Source organism: Bombus impatiens, unplaced genomic scaffold, assembly GCF_000188095.3.
Source record: "Bombus impatiens unplaced genomic scaffold, BIMP_2.2 scf_0318, whole genome shotgun sequence".
NCBI classification, from domain to species: Eukaryota; Metazoa; Arthropoda; class Insecta; order Hymenoptera; family Apidae; genus Bombus; species Bombus impatiens.
The window spans coordinates 1,777,583-1,794,839 of NT_176737.1; the positions used below are offsets into that span (position 1 = coordinate 1,777,583).

The 17,257-nt window shown below is 38.4% G+C and overlaps 2 protein-coding genes across 2 annotated transcripts in view; both read right to left on the reverse strand.

The window, feature by feature from the left end:
• LOC100749953 (hemicentin-1-like) overlaps positions 1–17,257 on the reverse strand; it is a 99,216-nt gene that overhangs the window by 69,018 nt on the left and 12,941 nt on the right. The window lies entirely within an intron of this gene.
• LOC100746930 (myosin heavy chain, cardiac muscle isoform-like) lies at positions 7,444–16,252 on the reverse strand. The gene is given in 11 exon segments (XM_033320487.1): positions 7,444–8,019; positions 8,598–8,734; positions 9,240–9,608; positions 9,692–10,261; positions 10,264–10,417; positions 10,648–10,878; positions 11,288–11,510; positions 11,611–11,783; positions 11,872–12,130; positions 13,766–13,943; positions 15,006–16,252. Coding segments are annotated over 11 exon segments (2,760 nt in total). The 5' UTR covers positions 15,145–16,252; the 3' UTR covers positions 7,444–7,692.

Sequence of the window (17,257 nt, forward strand, 5' to 3'; positions counted from 1 at the left end):
GCAATCTTAATACTAAACGATACGTAACTTTAAAAATCAATTGTCGGCACTATAGACGCATTAAGCGCTATAAACTATAGAATTAAAAGCATAGAATTTGCTTTCGCCTAATATTTGTAAATATAGCGTGCTCCTTGAATAAATAAAATTCTAGACTCCAATTGACTGATGACATCAGAGGCCGTAACCTTTTTCCATGGGATCGCTCTCATTTATCTTAGATCGGTCTACGTTTCGATGTGAGAGCACACTTTCGTGTTTCACCATTTTTACCAACGCCACGTGACCGACGTGATAGCGACAAAGAAAAAAAATGCGGTGAGTGAGAATAACATTGAGAAACGGAGAAAGACGGAGGACCTATATGCATAATTAGAATATGGTAATAGTGCGTTGGCCCATTTGCATCATTGAAAAATAGTTCCATGTCACGGGATTGCCCTTTTTTTATATTGACGTCGGGTATAATAAAACGGATAACATAGCATTTTCTGATTAAATGTAGATTTAATCTGGAAGAAAATGGGTTTAATAAGAAATCAGGAGCTGAATAAGAAGTCTGAAGAGTCTTGTATTTCAATATCCCTTGCAACAACCATATACGCATGATACTTGACTCTTAGATCTTTAAGCTTTTACGATGATCGATCAATGTCATACTTTTGGTTTTTCGAGATCAGTTTACTTCTTCAGGGTATATCCGAAACTGAAGGTTTTTTTCAATAATACGAAAAATACTTTTCAAATAGCTATTATCGCCTAGAAAATAAACTCGCACGAAGAAGACAGGCGAAACAAGTCGATTTCTGATATATATATCAGTGGACGACAAATAATTAAATTTTTGTAGTCCTCGTATTTCGTTTCGATAAAATAGATTTGAAATCTTTTTTACACTACTTAACAGTAAGTTAAACTACTTGACATTAAACTATTTTCAATCATGAAAATGTCGGTATGTGTTTATCGAAATAGTTTGATATGAGAATATTCCTCATCCGCGAATTGCAGAAGAGAAACGAAAGAAGTTTTATCGAATGATGGTATTATTTTTGCAAAGAAAAAATATTAAAGTATAACAACGATACAACTTTACCTTAAATGCTATATCTTGGAAAAGGAAAATATATTTCGGTATACAATAAACGTACGAAGCTCGTCGAGACATCAACGTAGCTTTGATCTGTGTCGTATTCGATTATGTAAACAAGTCCTGTTGAACATAGAGATTTGTTTAATAATGTCACCCTGAATTGCCATTATTTTTATCTCGATGTGAAATCTCTTGATTGTAGACGATAATTCTACTGAAAAAACGGAAAAAGGCACGCAAATATATAATTAAATGTGTTGACACGCGTCTATTATTAACTTTGCTGCCTCGTTCCTTAATTTATGTTCAAGTAAACTCGGGTATATTGTAAAATTTTGATGATTAATATCACTCTAATATTCAAATGTTTTGATATTCGAAGAAAGCATTTGGCGTTGTCGAGAATGATGATCAGGATACGTAATTTCCGTATTGTGAAAAGAGCCTCCGAAATTGAGAAATTGAAAAGAATTTTCTACGATAATTTAGATCCATTTAAATCATATGTCTGATAACTTTTGTAACTTTTACTATTTAGATAAGTCTTGAAATTACAACAACTTATCGATTAAATGGTCCCATAAACGTATCAAAGTATCCAAGTTAGAATAAAGACATCACTTTTCTCCTTCGTATGCTTATGGCTGAGCAACGTTATAGTATAGAAAAGACAAAAATATTCGAATAGCATTTTATCCATACTGCCGGATAGAGATTCAGATTCGGATGCGGAGTTGAATGAACGATCGACGAAGAATTCATCTCGTTTGATATTTGCACAGTAACACTCGGAGAATATTAAAACTTTACACGCGTAATCGAATTGTACAACAACATTTAAAATTTAAAAGCGGTATATTCGATACAGCGGTAGATATCATTTTGTTTTATACTCGATCGTTAACGTCGTAAGAAAAAGAAAATAAGGTACGTGCGATGTTATTTTATGGTTCCATTTACCTTTCTCTCTTCTTTTTTTTTCTTTATCACTCTCTAGTCGATCTAAATATCGTATTTTATGGCCTACGACAGTATCGTAAGAAATAAAAGACATTGTTACGCGTTGCTCTATTAAATTTTATTCGATGATTCTCATCTACAAGAATATCATAAAATTTAGTTTACGCGATTTCCCTATACCATCGAAAAAACTGTCCCTATACCGTGACATCTTCAACTTGTTCGCGCAATTGTGCGATGTTCGAAGATCGCATGCTTTGGTCGACGTAATGTAACATCTGAAGGAGAGAAAGGTCTTTCCAGAATCGTCCAACAACAGCTACTGGCTTTTAACGTGTAGATAAATATTATATAGATTAGATAGATAACAATTCAAATAGCATGGTAAAAATAACTGTTGCGACTGTTGGTAAACCTCCTGAAATCTATTAAAGTATGAAATTAATCACTTAACGTTTTCACGAAAACCTTCTTAAGTATACGATACAAGACGAGTTCTCTTATTAGATATATAATGATATTATTATTAGATATATAATATAATAATATCTTATTAGGTATATAATGAGATATTAAAAGAAAAATAACGAGAGAAAGACAAGTATAAAAAGCTGATAAAAATAAATAAAAAATTCTCGTCTGTATTACATTCTTCAGTATCAAATCTTTTACACATCGGATCCGGAAGACAATTATCGCCATCAATGTTGATTGCTCTTATTATAGGGACTCCTATAGATTTTGGGTCCGCTGCAACCTCAAAAACTTGCACTTATACGAAGTCCAAGATCAACCGTATATTCGCCCATTTGAACAGTAAGTACGTCTGCTATTGCCTATAAAAAATTGTATCGTTAATATTCATTAATATTGATATGAATATTAATTTAATGATACGAATAATTCTGTAACCTACTATGATTAGTTAAAACATGATTTTCACAATATCACCAAATATGTATTTTACATAATTTCATTTCGTTTCTATTACAAGAACATATAATTGCTTTTTAACATGAATTATGCATGCATTAATATACATACATTATATGATAATATATTAATTGAATTCTTTAACCTGTATTTTAATCACTCTGTTTGCATGGTATGATTATGATTTTAATATAAACTATAATACATATCATTAATAGAGAGGATAATATGAACCCATTTTCGTTTTTATAAATTTTGTCTAAGACTGTGTGATTAATTTACCTAATTACTGTACACATACATACATCTGATTGTCGTTCGTTTCCAACTTTCATGTCTAATTAGAAGAATTCAGATGAGAAAAAGAGATTTAATTAGACAATTCACTGGTCTCGCTATGGTGATCGTTCGAGTATTTGTGAGAAGAAAATATGCAAATAACACTTTTTCCAATGGATACGAGTTCGTCATTTTCCTCTAAGGAAGCGGAATTATTCAAAAAGATCCATGAGACGCGTCTCGATGAGATGTAAATTCTTTCGTTGTTTTATTTACCGTACTTATTTCCTGCACACACCGCTAACTAATTAAACAACTTGACGAATGTTACTGCTACATGAACACAACGTGTTCTGTTGCATGAAATAAGGAATTTTTCTATCTACCTACATATTCTCCACCGTACATGGTTAAAGATTGTTTTAAGAGCAAACCGTATAATTTGAATGAGCAAATAAGGTAAATGATCGATCGAAACTCTTAACGTTCGAACGAGAGTTCGAAAAATGATCAATTTCTGATTTTACATTTTATGCCTCATTCTTCTCTCGCCTAAAACTAAATGCATCCGTCAGAAATTGAAATTTCTCGGAGAAATGTGCCTGTGTATCAACAAAAATGATCTTCTCGGTCTGGAGGCAGCTTCTATCAGTGGCCTTTTTCCTCTTCACGTGACCATATTGAAAAGAATACGAAATAAGGCAGCTCATCGACCGTTAACATTGGCATGCTCCCAGTTAATCGACAAAACGGGCATAACGTGACCTGTATCCGCTATTTTTCGATTCCTGACCTCGAACGAGTTATCGTTGCTGCCTAAAGCAATACATCGCTCACTGGCCAAAAGATAAATATACGATATCTTTGATGCATTCTTTTCACGATGAAACTCTTGCTCTCGAGAATATCTACCAGAGAACCTAAATAACCCCACGAATAACCTGGACACTAACGTTTCTCAAAAAAGGCAAATATATTTATCATAATGTTAACGTTAATCTGTCTCCGACATTTCCACCTATTTTTGATATACTAGATTTTGCTCGGTGTCGTGCAACGACTGCCTGGAGTCGGTTATCAACGCAGAACCTCGATCGTCGGAACATCTCGATAAAATTTCACGTTTCAAGTGACATCGTGCATGATACAGTTATTCATATTTGTTTCTTATAAAAAGTTAACATTATAATACATATACTTCTTACATTTGATCCTAGAAATACAATAAATCGTAACCATGAATAAATAATTATTTTCTAAATCGCTTATCCCGATTTTCAGTCGATGCATTCTCGGTCACTATATAATAAATTCTCAAAACAAAACCTCCATCGCGGACTTAAATGTATTGTCAAAATTACTAATTTAGTAATTAGTCGATTACTACGAAAATATGTGCATGTGCATTAATGTGCATTCTGCATAAACATCTGTAGTTCAACGATAATGCGTCGAGCCTAATATTTCCTGAACGAATCGCCTTCGTTCGAAATTCAATTTATCCCTGGAAACATAAATCGACGAAGCGAAAGCGGAAGTTTCGCAAACGCTAACTGACGACCTGCTATCACTTCGATAATACACGGACGCTTTACGAGCTTATTCCAATTCCGACTGGATGGACACACGGTTAAATGGATTTCGTCAATTCATTTACCACTTGATCTAGCCGCGCATTTCAATTATATGTGTACTCTTTGTCAGTTGTATCCGTTAGCGTACCATCGCGACATCGTGGCGTGCACGTGCACACTGCACGCTGCACACTGCACGCCGCACGCTGTACACTGAACACGCGAGCCACACCAACGACAGTTGCTGATAAAGTCGTGGGAGCGGATGCGGTCCACGATACAATTGAATTAATCTCGATCGAACAACACCGTGCCACAAAACGAAACAGGAAATCGCGTTGCCGCGCGCAAAATCGAGCAAACGCGGCCAGTCCGAATCTATTGCCCGTTATTAGCCGTTACTGTTTTCCAGAACGTTGCTCGTTATTGGCCGCCGCCGCGTTTTTTCTTCCTCTTCCTATCTGTTCCTCTATGCTGCGCTTCGTTAATTAGAATGTAACCGGTGCGACGCGACGCGATTAAATTACTCGGCTAGAAGTAATTTATACGATCGCGAACCAGCTTGATCGTTCTAAATCCCCGGCACACATCGGTTTTATAGAGAAATTTTGTTGTCGGCCCGTAGATTTGGAAAAATCGCGCGTCTCTGATATCTTTTGTAAGGGAAACGTCCAAAAGATAAAGAACAGCGAGGATTTATCTATTCTCGTCGTTGCCGAGATCTTCGAGATAATAGATTTTAGGATAAAGAAAATTTATTGCGTAGATACGAGCTTTACTTGCTGACTCGTTCTTAATACATCGAAGATTCTCTTTTTTAGTGTTATTTATTAGTTAGGAAGATATTTTACCTAGTTATTCTCTCGCAGCATAAACAAGAAGTTATATTATATCGAAATGTTAAATATGATTTTCTAAAAATATATAGACGTAATAAATGGAAGGAAACCGGTAGTTTCTTTTAACGACATAAAGTTTGTATACAGGACTACATGCCTAGGAAATTGAACCGCAGTTCCGTCAAATTTCGATTCGAATTATAAGTTACAGCACTCTCGTGAATTTATGATACGTCCTTATGTAGATTGCTATTGAGAGAAGCTGTAGAAACCCCAAGTTCTTTAAATTTTAATTAGAATCCAAAGTTCTTCTGCTCATAACTAATTAATCTAAAAGTTCTAAGAGAGGAGAGTTTTGGGGAAACTTGTATTTAAAAACATACTATAAATCCACGTAAGTTATGAAATTTGTTTTTCGCCTTGTGTACATAAATATGGACAGTATTATAAACACTTGTGACGAGCATATTTGCAGCACGTTTCCAATTATAAATTTTTCTACATACAAGGTTATCCACTTAACTCGGAGTTCGCGTAAGCAAGAACGTACGACTATGGTAACAGTGCAATGTATACGCTTGCTACTGTAATCAAATGTCGCTCACCATCGATGAACTGTTGCCAGAAGTATAATTAGGCGAGAGAACATAAAGCGGTTTGGTTGTCACCGAAATTCTTTAGATTTGACGTCGCAACAAGGAGAAGGCGGTCGCTGAGAAAACGATCCTCGCGTTTTCGTCCGATGATTTCGTGTGCCTGTACGCTCCTAAAGTTCCGAAGCAAGCAATGGCATCTGGTTCTATTCCCACGTCTAACTCAATTTTGTTCTTTTAATTGCTGATATTTTGGATTGTGCTTGCCTGAAATATAATTGCAAAGTACCTTTCTTTTAAATTGCATTCAACCGTCAGAATTATGAGCGAATTACAATGAAATTGTTCGCGTTCCTGCAAACATCAAGGTCCTTCCACTATTTCGTCCAGTAATTTCCATTGTTCACGTATTAAACATTTAGAGACGCCGAACTAACGTGAGAAGAACAAGTCATACAAGAAAGTCCGAATGTTGACGTTGTAACGATATACTCTTTTTACTTACATATACTTACATCGGTGATCACGTAACGTCAATTCACATCAGAGACCAGGCCACACACCGACAGGATGGCACCCAGATGTCTGCAGATTCTTGGTGCGCACCCTCAATAGTCTTAAGTACCCACCAGGGGTCTTGGCATTTTCATAGTTAAAGTCCTTCGAACCAAGCGAGTATTTCCTGTCTTAGATTTCCCTTTACGTCTATTCTCTACCACGTATTAGCTTAGAAAGTTGGTTTTCTTCACATCTGGTATATTCCGTTAGCAACTTTCTCGCGAGGGCGGCTAAAACCCTTCCTGGTCCACCAACCATCTTATTATCCAATCGGAGACGGTGTCTACTGCCCTCACTTCCTTAATCAAAATTGTCATCAACAAATCCGATAGTCCCGTGTCCTTAGACACACCCACCCCTAGCCTTCCTCAGACATGGTATCGCCAGAAAGACTCACTTATTCCGTATCCTTAGAATAGTCAACATATCTATACCGATTTCCACCCTTATAACAGTCGCGTACTTAACGTATCGTTGCAACTAAGTCTTACATAACGTGGTTTGAGTGAATTGTGATTTATGTAAATTCAGTGTGTGTTACATTGTGATTGCTGAATTCATAATAAAGTTTAATTAAAACAAAATTAATAGTTGTGTTACGGCTCAGCTACTTTTTATTTTCATCGACTAACCCCAAAAATTACGCGACAATCACAACGACGCTGAACAAGAAACAGATGTATCGTCGATGGCACAATTTCAAGACCCATGTTTCCTCGTACAGCCTGTTGATCTTATAGCGTACCATGAATTCGTTAAATTCGTTAGCTTCGAGAACCGAGGGAACATAATTCTTCTCATCCGTGAAACGTCTTGGGGAAGACGATCGTCCAACGATGAACGAGGTTAAAAGGAAAAGCGTATTACGGTAAATCATCCATGCTATGCCGAAGGTTCAAATTGCGTTTTCTCTCAAAGTTCATCCGATCGGAGATTCGAATTAAGTTAGCCTGCTCGTTTTGAAGAGCCCTCCTCGGCTCCTGGAGCTTCCAGTCCGCCTCCATTTGCTTCTCCGCTATCTGTTTCTGCAAAGTAGCTATACGGTGGTCCAAAATATTATAATCCGCCTTTGACGGAATCGCTGGTCCATAATAGTCGCACGGCACCGCTCTGCTGTCCTGGTGCGCCATTTCCGATGCCAAGTGGCCAATCTTATCGCGAAGCTCTGCTAACTGTGTCAATCTCAACGACTGCAGAGATAAAGAACACGTTGTTTCGATTAATAATACGTCAGCATTTTCGAGATTGGAAGATGATCATTTGTCATAAATAGACCGCCAATATTTAACTAGTACGAATATTTTTATAAACACGAGTAAAAAATGTTCATCACACGGAATAAATTCAATCGATAAAGCTAACGATTAAATTAGAAATATTCTACTTTTTGATGAATGAACAGAATTGTGACTGAAATTTGTTTAAAGTTATATCGTTTAAATTTTTAATCGAATTTGAAGATACATTTAGGACATTCGATTTAGTAGAACGGAGGCGTTTATTAATTTCTGGAGTACAGAATGATTTATTGAATCTATCAGGTTTATTCACTTATTAAGTAATATCATTAATCTATATCATTGTGATTTGCATGCGGTAACCAACGTCGATAATACAATATAACGATATTACATGATTCAGTAACGCATCAATATTCGTATAACATGTCAAAAAATATTTGTACCTACCTATATGTCAAACATTTCCATGTATGAATAAAGCGCTCTTTCAAAAATCAGTCTTCAGATCTTTCGCGTTCTTTATTTGCAGAAAAGTCTATATAATTTTTACTTTCGTATCGTTTTTCAAATTTCTTCCCCGGTAATTCATTCGCCTTTATAAAATCACAGCCATAGTCCAAAATATCTTTGTCCATCTCCGTTTCCTCGGGCTCCAGCTTTTTCACTACATGAAATTCATCTCATTAACAATATATATATATATATATATGTCAGTGACATAAGGAATTTAATATGTCATTCCTTGCAGAATCTTCCAAAGATAATACAATCCAAATGAGAAATTGTTCTCAATTTTTAAAGAATATTATAATTTCTAGTAGTCAACTGCACCAATACTTTTCAAAAAATATATATAAGTTTCAACAAATGAGAAATTTTCTTTCAATTTAACTAATTCTGTGCAGAAGAATAATTTGTGGCTTTACTATTATAATGTGTTATACTCGTTTCACAATCCACAAATATCAAAGCACGAGTAATTTGAAGTCGAAATAAGAGGAAAAGCTCGTTACTGTAAAATTATATCTGATGCTGCTTAAGATAAATAATGATATTAAATGCCTTTCATTAACCACTCTGCTGGAATTTGCAAAGCGACTTGAACAAAAGATCAAGCACTTACCCTTCTAATTTGAATTCCAAACAAATTGAAACGGTAGTTATCATACCTTCTTTCAATTTGGCATTTTCTCTCCTCAGCTTTTCCAATTCCTTGCGTAGCCTTTCCTTCTCCTCTTGGCAATCGAATAACTGGCTTTTCAGTTTCTCGTTCCCATCTTTTAACTCGCCATTCCCTTTCCTCAATTCGTTCAGATCCGTGGCTAACGCAGCATCGCGTTCTTTGCGTCTATTCTTCTCGTCCCTTAGTTTACCTAATTCCAACCGCAACTCGCTATAATCCCTTTTCAATTTATCCAAATCGGCTTTTAGTTTATTCGCTTCGTTTTTCGCCTCGTTTAAATCGTCCCGCGGTTTCGAATTTTCCGGGTTCAAATCTATCAATTCATTACACGATCTTTCGTTCTCCGCTTGACAATCTCCTCATTCGGGTCATCTAATTCAGACTTCGATTTGTCGCAATCGTTTCTTAATTTGTTCGAATCATTCCTCGATCTATTTCATTCCTCCATGGCGTTATTTAAATATTTTTGCAGTTGAGTATTCGCCGATTTCGAACTAATATTTAGCTCAGACCTCGGCCTATTCAGCTCCTTCTTAGCATCTTCTAATTGTTTCTTCAAGGGTTCCAGCTCGTTCACCGTGTTCTCGAGATCGGCTATGTTGTTCTTCAAGTCGCCGTTCTCTTTCTCCAGATCGTTCGCCTGTTTCTCCGCTTCTGCCAATTTGTTTTTCGTTCCAGTCAACTCCGCCGCCAATTTCGCATTGGCCTTCTTCGGATTCGTGTTTTCGTTCTTCGGATTCGCGTTCTCCAGGTTCGCATTCTCGTCCTTCAGAGTTTCCAATTGCTCGTTCAACTTGGCTAATTTTACATTCAGTTCCTCGTTCTCGTTTCTTGGCTTATCGTTTTCGCTGCGAACCTTGTCCAACGCCGCTTTTAGGGCGACCAGCTGTTTCTTCGCGTCGACCAATTCCTCCTTGGCCGTATCTTTCGCGGCCATCTGCTCCTCCAGCTCGTTCCTACGATTATTTAGCTGTTCGCATAAACGATAGAATTCATCGACCAACTTTTTTTCTCGTCTAACAAATCAGAAAGTTCACTTTCCAGAGACATTATCTTTGCTTCTATGGTCACGTTCGTCTTCTTCGGTTTATCGATCTCATTCTTTATACGATGCTTTACGTTTGTTAATTCGTCCAATTCGTTTTCCATTTCGTTTAATTGCTTCTATAGTCTATCGTTCTCAGTTTGGCAATTTCGAAGATCTACTCTCAATTTTTCCGCAATTACGTCCTCCGCGTTCGAGTTTCGCTCTCTGCTTTCTGTGTAGTCGCCTTCTCCTCTCGAGTTTCGCTTCTTTCTTCAATTAATTTACGATTAATAAACGAAAAAGACATTCCTCGTATAAAAGATATTTTTAATATTTTTATCGAAGAATTACGCTTATTAAGATTAACGTTAAAATACCCGAAATTTTCTTGGCATTCGAGCAAATCTTTCAATGCTTTATCAAGATCAGCTTTTGATTCATCGATCTCCAACTGAAGTTTGCAGTTCTTCATTTCCCAATGATCTATGTCTGCCTGCAGTTTAGCAATTTTTTCTTCCAATTCGTCGATTAATTTCATCGGATCGGCGATCTCTTGTCTCAGACCCCTTTCGCCGCCCATTGCCTGAGTTTCATACTTCTACCTCGCCAGCACATTTATCCAGTCCGTTTTTCAAAGAACCTACCTCGGATTTCGATCGATCGATATCCTCTAAGGCTTTTGCCAATTCGCGTCCCAAACGATCGATTTTCACCAAGTAAATCCGCGTTTTTCGACTTCCATTTATCCAATGCCTCTAGTTTCCGTTCCAATCCTGCGTTTCTCGCTTTCAGACTGGCGATTTCCTTCGTTAAACGACCGTCAAGTTCGCGAATATCAGACTCGAAAGCTCGATTCTCTAATTTAAGCTGATCGCTGTCGGTTCTCAGCTTTCGCATCTCGTTCGCGCAATTATCGAGTCTATCCTTCAAGGAACCTGTTTCGGATTTCAACCTCGGATCAATGTCCTCCAACGCCTTTTCCAATTATTTTCTCAAACACGATCTACTTCAGCGACTAAGTCCGCGTTTCTTGCCTTTGTCTTATCCAACTCCTCCAACTTTCCTCGTAATTCCATCATTTTAAATCCGAAATCGTCATTTTCCTTCCTTAAGCGATTCTTTTTCAACTCGAACTTCTTTATTTGCAGTTGCATCTTTGCAAGTTCGAGTTCCTTATCATTAGCCGCTTTCGACGCGTCAGCAGCGGCTTTTAGCACCTCCGCTTGCCTTCTGCAATCCTCAAGGTCATCCCTTAACGCTTTCATATCTCGTTTCAACGAATCGTTCTCGATCTCGTCGAGGCTGTACCGCGGCTCGTCCTTCAAGTAACTTCAGTTTATTAAGTTCTTTACCAGCTTCGTCCAATTCGGCTCTCAGGCTCTCTCGTTCTTCGCCATCGCTTGTTCCAGTTGCTTTTCGATACTGTTGCTTGTCTCGCTTCGCCTTGGCCAATTCATGCTTCAGTTTGTTGATCTCTGCTTGCAAAGCCTGCTTCATGCTATCCTAGTCGTTCCTTAGCTGGTTATTCAAATTGTCTAGCTCCGTCGTCCTTTCCATCAGACCGTCGTTCTCGTTCTTCGGCTGCTCTAACCGAGCTCTTAACTTTTCGCTCTCGCCGACCGATGCTTGCAACGCTTCGCGAAGTTTGTCCTTCTCCTTGCTCTCGGCGTCCATCTTCCTTCAGACCAAAAATCTCCCTCTGTAACTTTTCAATCTCATCTCGGTTTCTCTGCAGTTCCTTCGGCAACGCGGTCCTGGCCGCCCTCTCGTCCTCCAGTCGTCCAGTCAACAACACCTCCACCTGTTTTCTTGCCTCGTCCAGCTCGTTCGGCAAATTTTCCTCGTCTCGCCTTAAGATGCCCACCTCGTTTTTCGAGATTCGCTGTTATCGCTTTCGCGGCTGCAAGCTTTCCTTCGAAGCCGCGTAGCTTCTCCGAAAGTGCGTGCTTGTCCAGACAACGCTGTTCCAGCTGCGCGTTTCGCTTCTTACGCTCCTCCAACTTATTCTTCAGTTTGGTTATCTCAGCTTTCAACTCATCGATCTCGTCATTTGCCTGGTCGAGTTTTGACTGTAATTCTGCCGTCTTGTTCTTGTAGTCTTTCCCCAACTTGTTCCTCCGCTCCGGTAAGTCTGTTATCCGATCGACTCTATACTTCGGTGCTTCTCGCAGTTTGTTTAGTTCGTTCAATATTTCTCTCTGATTTGAGATCGTGTAACTGTGACTTTAGACTTCCCACTTCCGATTTCAGAGAAGATAATACCAACAAGTCTGTCTGTGATTGTCTTAGGTTGTTCAAGAATCCTGCGATCTAAGAGAGAAACTATGGTTTTTTAATTGGTATCGTGCTTTTGATCAATATCGTAATTTGTAACCTCGTTAAAGGGTATTATACATACGTAACTCATATGACACATTAAAAAACATTTAAACCGATGCTGTTCTCATTGTGCATCCTATATGTGTGGCCAAAAGAAGAATATCCTTTTTTAATCCCTCTTCCATCTTTGAATATTAATTACGCATGCACTCCGTTTACTCACTCCTAACTGCTGACTCCTCATCTCCTCGACAAACCCTCCGACTAACGCTTTAACGTATTACGAGAGAAAAATCAGTTCGCCAGAATTTGCAAATAGAAAAGTCGCTCGCGTTAATCGAATGAAATAAATCTGCTAATTTCAAGGCTGGCATACGTTCTACGATAACGTCACTAGTGCAATGCTGTTTTTGGGAGAAGTTGTTCTATCAACTCTATACTCTTGTCTGATAATACCACTATGGGCAACAGCAGCAATGGGCCATATAAGCAAAATAGAGACAATGCAAGCTAAAATTCTTAGAACGATAGTAAACGCCCCATGGTACGTTAGAGACGAGGACATTCGGAAAGACCTGGGAATACCAACGGTCAAGGAGGAGATTAGCAGATGCGCAAGAAGGTACAGAGAAAGAATAGCAACGCACCCGAACCGGCTGGCAGCGGAAACGATCAACGCATCAAGCATAGAAAGAAGACTAAAAAGGAAACACCCAGCAAATCTCACAAAGGATATAACCTAACAAACACGAAGATGGTACTCCGCTGGGGGTAGCCACCCACATATAATCAAAAAAATTCTACCAAATGTCCAAATCGGACAAATTGTGAATGTAAACAACTAAAAAAAAAAAAAAACTCTTGTAAACTCTTGTCTGATCTGTAGGATTTCAGGCTCGGTTTGGTTAAATTTACTATAAATTACGTACATGCGATATTGATACGTATAATAAAAATATGAACGTTTCTGCGGTCATAGATTCGTTTGAGCAAAGTTAACCGAAATGTACAGATACGTAGGATCGATAACGCGTATCATTCTGCTACCAATGGTTCGTTGTTGGCAAGAGGAAACGATTAAACGAGGTCTAAGTGTACGAAGAGGAGAAAGTAGCGAGCAGTAGTACTCTTTCTTTTCAAGCGCCAAAACCCTCTCCAAGATATCTCATCTTCTCTCTGAGGAAGTGGCGTCAGGATCGTCGCAGAAATCTCGCTCGGCGAGAATTTCCTCAAGATCCCTCGCTTTATCTTGGAGCACCGCGTTTGCATTTTGCAGCCTTTCGATTTCTTCCCAGGAGTGCACTAGCAGCGGATCGGGCTTCGATATCTCATCCGCATTTACACCTACACGAAAACATCTAATCTCTAGAAACATTCGGAACAGTGCACGTGCACGATACCGTTCAAAGAAAGCGCTCTGAATTTTAAAGGAAAATCCCTGAAGCTAGGAAGCTCCGGTCTACATTCGCAAACAGTCTTCGGTTTGTATTGCTATTACGGAATTTACTAGTAGAACCTCGACTGAATACTATGCAGTACTATGTCGTAAAGTACATAATGTAGCGAAAAATTTTGTGAATTATGGCAATAGTACAGGCAAAGCACAAACGAAGAAACGGAGATCACAGGCATGGAATATAACTACGATTTTGTCGATTGTGATATTGGTCGATGGTTAAAGTTTGATATAATGTTCTATTCGATACAACATAGTGAAAAAGAGAAGCAATCTATTCGATGCAAAGGTGTAAGCTACTTATTAGCAGTAGGTGAGCGACCCATCGAGTTTTTGTGAAAAAACTAACGGAATATCGAATGCCTAAAATATGATAACTGGACTGAGAATTTTTATGGAAATTTATATTTTTATAAATACAGCTAAGAAAGCTGTAACTTGAGTGCAAATTTTTTACCTGTTAAAAAGTAGACACCTCGATACTTCATATAAGTATGTTTGCACGTTATATGCATTCTGTGCATTTTTGCATCTTGAAATTTCGCATAAATGCATGAAAACGCGCAGTCTATTATAGTCGATCGATATCTTTGAACTGAAGATGTTTTAAGAGAATCCCCCAAGCAGAATCTTCCTAACAGTTGGCGCTTCATAAGACGACCTAACGCTCGTTTCGAGACACTTGTTCGCAAACTATCGACATCGAACGAGCCGGTCACAGTGTATATAATTTCTGCCGTTTCGCTCTTTACAGCACTAATTGCACGGAACGTTGCTCCTTTCGACTCGAATTAAACGACTAACTCGCAAAGGAAGAGAAACGCGATCACAAGGGTATCCGTACAGAATTCCAATTAATCAATTACGAATCAGAGAGAGAGAGAGAGAGAGAGAGAGAGAGAGAGAGAATAAGAAGAAGAGATTCATAAAGGAAGAAGCTAGGAAATATCACACATCGATACCGAATGACTGGAGGGCTCGTTTCAGAGACCTATTTTCGCTCTCGAGTTGAAGTCTTTTCATTCGCCACTTCTTCGTCTGACACTTCATTACAGCGAGCTTCTTCGGGGCAAACGAGAGGTCGTACATTTCTGCTTCTTTGTCGCTCAAGGGATCCTAACTGCAGCAATAGCACGGCTCGTGCGGTGGATCGATCGATTCTCGCGACGATGCCTCGCATCCGCGCCGGCACAAACTTCCATTATCCGAGTAATCTTTCAAAAGTTTTCCGTAATTACAAACCGCTTGCCTCGCAGCGCGAGACAAGAATTTTAACGTCGATTCTCGTAGCTGTACGAAGGAAACGGAGAAACGAGTTTAAAGCTTAGAGGTCCCGCGAATTCATTCTAGAAACCGAGACTCGATAGTAAAGGAGCTTTATATAATAATAAAGCGTCTATCGAAAAACAAAATAATTCTCTATCCTAATATTTTCTATTCCTAGTCGTACAACATCTACGATCGACGTTGTTGCCTCGCGTTTACCAACCTCCTAAATTCGTTTCCCAGCCAACCGTTAAATCATATTTTACAGGTTATCCGAACGTAACTATTTTCCCGCTGCGTGTTTTTTCCTCCCTGTCACCGCGCCGATGTCACCGAATCACCGATGTAAGTGAATTACGATCGTAAACCGATTACAGACAGTTCGGCGCACCTAAACGCCAAACTGGCCTCGAGCACCAGGTGAAACAAAACATTTAGCCTGGATATACGAGTTTGGGATGATGTATTTCGACGCGGCAGTCACACTTTTGCTGCCACACGACCGCGGTCATCGATGAAGATCGATAATCTGATTTAACGTCAGACCGGTCTGTTTTATTGGGCCGTGTAATAAATTTGTTCAGATTTCGACGACGCGACGCTTAGATAGATACGTTTTTCATACGTGATACATATACGTATTATTTAGCGCGCTTCCGTAAACATTCAGAGCGCACCATCACCGATCCAATTTACGAGAACTTTTCCATCGTTTGCTGTTATTTCCACATCATAGATTAGCATCGTAGAAATGGCAAAAAAGGAAATATCTTCCCGCGCGATATCAGCTAGCTGTTACGTTTCTTTGCTCTACGTATGTGCAAATTAACTGTCCAAAGACCGAATATATTTCTCTGAAATTCTGTCAAAAACGTCGTATTTCTCTATTACCAAGTTACATATTTTAAAATTACAGAAGACCGATTTTATTTACAAATTTTGGAATTCTTCCAATGAAAATAAAAGAAATATGTACCGTTGTGTGATAAATCGATACAGTAAATCCTAGTTATATCTATAATTCGGATTGCGTCTTTAACCAAATAATTAAGAATAAAGATTTCACACAACAATTTCCCTGTATCGTTTTCTTATAAATTACTCTAGAAAATTAGAAATCTGATTTTACTATAATGGTGTTTCGTTCCACTTTTGGCGATTACAAACGGTTATTTTTATATTATTTCTTGAAGCAAACTTCTTAAATATTAATAGCGGAAATGGGACGAAAGGAGGATTTTTATTTCGATCAAGATACGACAAAGAAGCTAAAAAGATCATTCCGCTTCCAATTGATAGCGTTGAAAAGGTTAGCTATCGGACTATAATTGCACGCGGTGCCACTAATAACTCTAATCGGTGCTACTAATAACCCTAACAACTTGGGAAATATTTAGCTTTATTACACTTCCAGCTTTCACTTCGCCCGACCACTTTGCCGCGAATTTCGCACGCAAGTTTTCATATTCCTGTTCCTCAAAGTAGGCTGCGCTTTTATTTCCGGTAGACGGGAAATATTTTTGCAGACCAAGTTATTCAAACACAAGGAAATATCTTTTTAATTAATTCGTGCTTGTTCGCGTAATCAATTTGTACAGATTGCTTCAGGAATCCCTGCGAATTCTGTGGTAACCACGGTATTAATGTGGTACACGTTTCCACGAGATCTAATTACAGCTGCGTTATTAAAATATACCGCGTTTGTATGCAGCTCGTCGACGGAGCTCGTCTTTTCAAACGCGAAAACTGAAACTCTCTTTCTCTGGCTCTCGCTTTTCTTCTTCTCTCCTTCTGTCGTACGTGACACAAACGATCGAAATATCGATATAATTAAAAGGAACGAAACTCTCTTTCTAGATTGGTAAGAAAGTTGTCTTATTAAAGGAAATCATTGGACCACGCAGTTACTTACCGTCCGATTCGACGAAAACTTCCA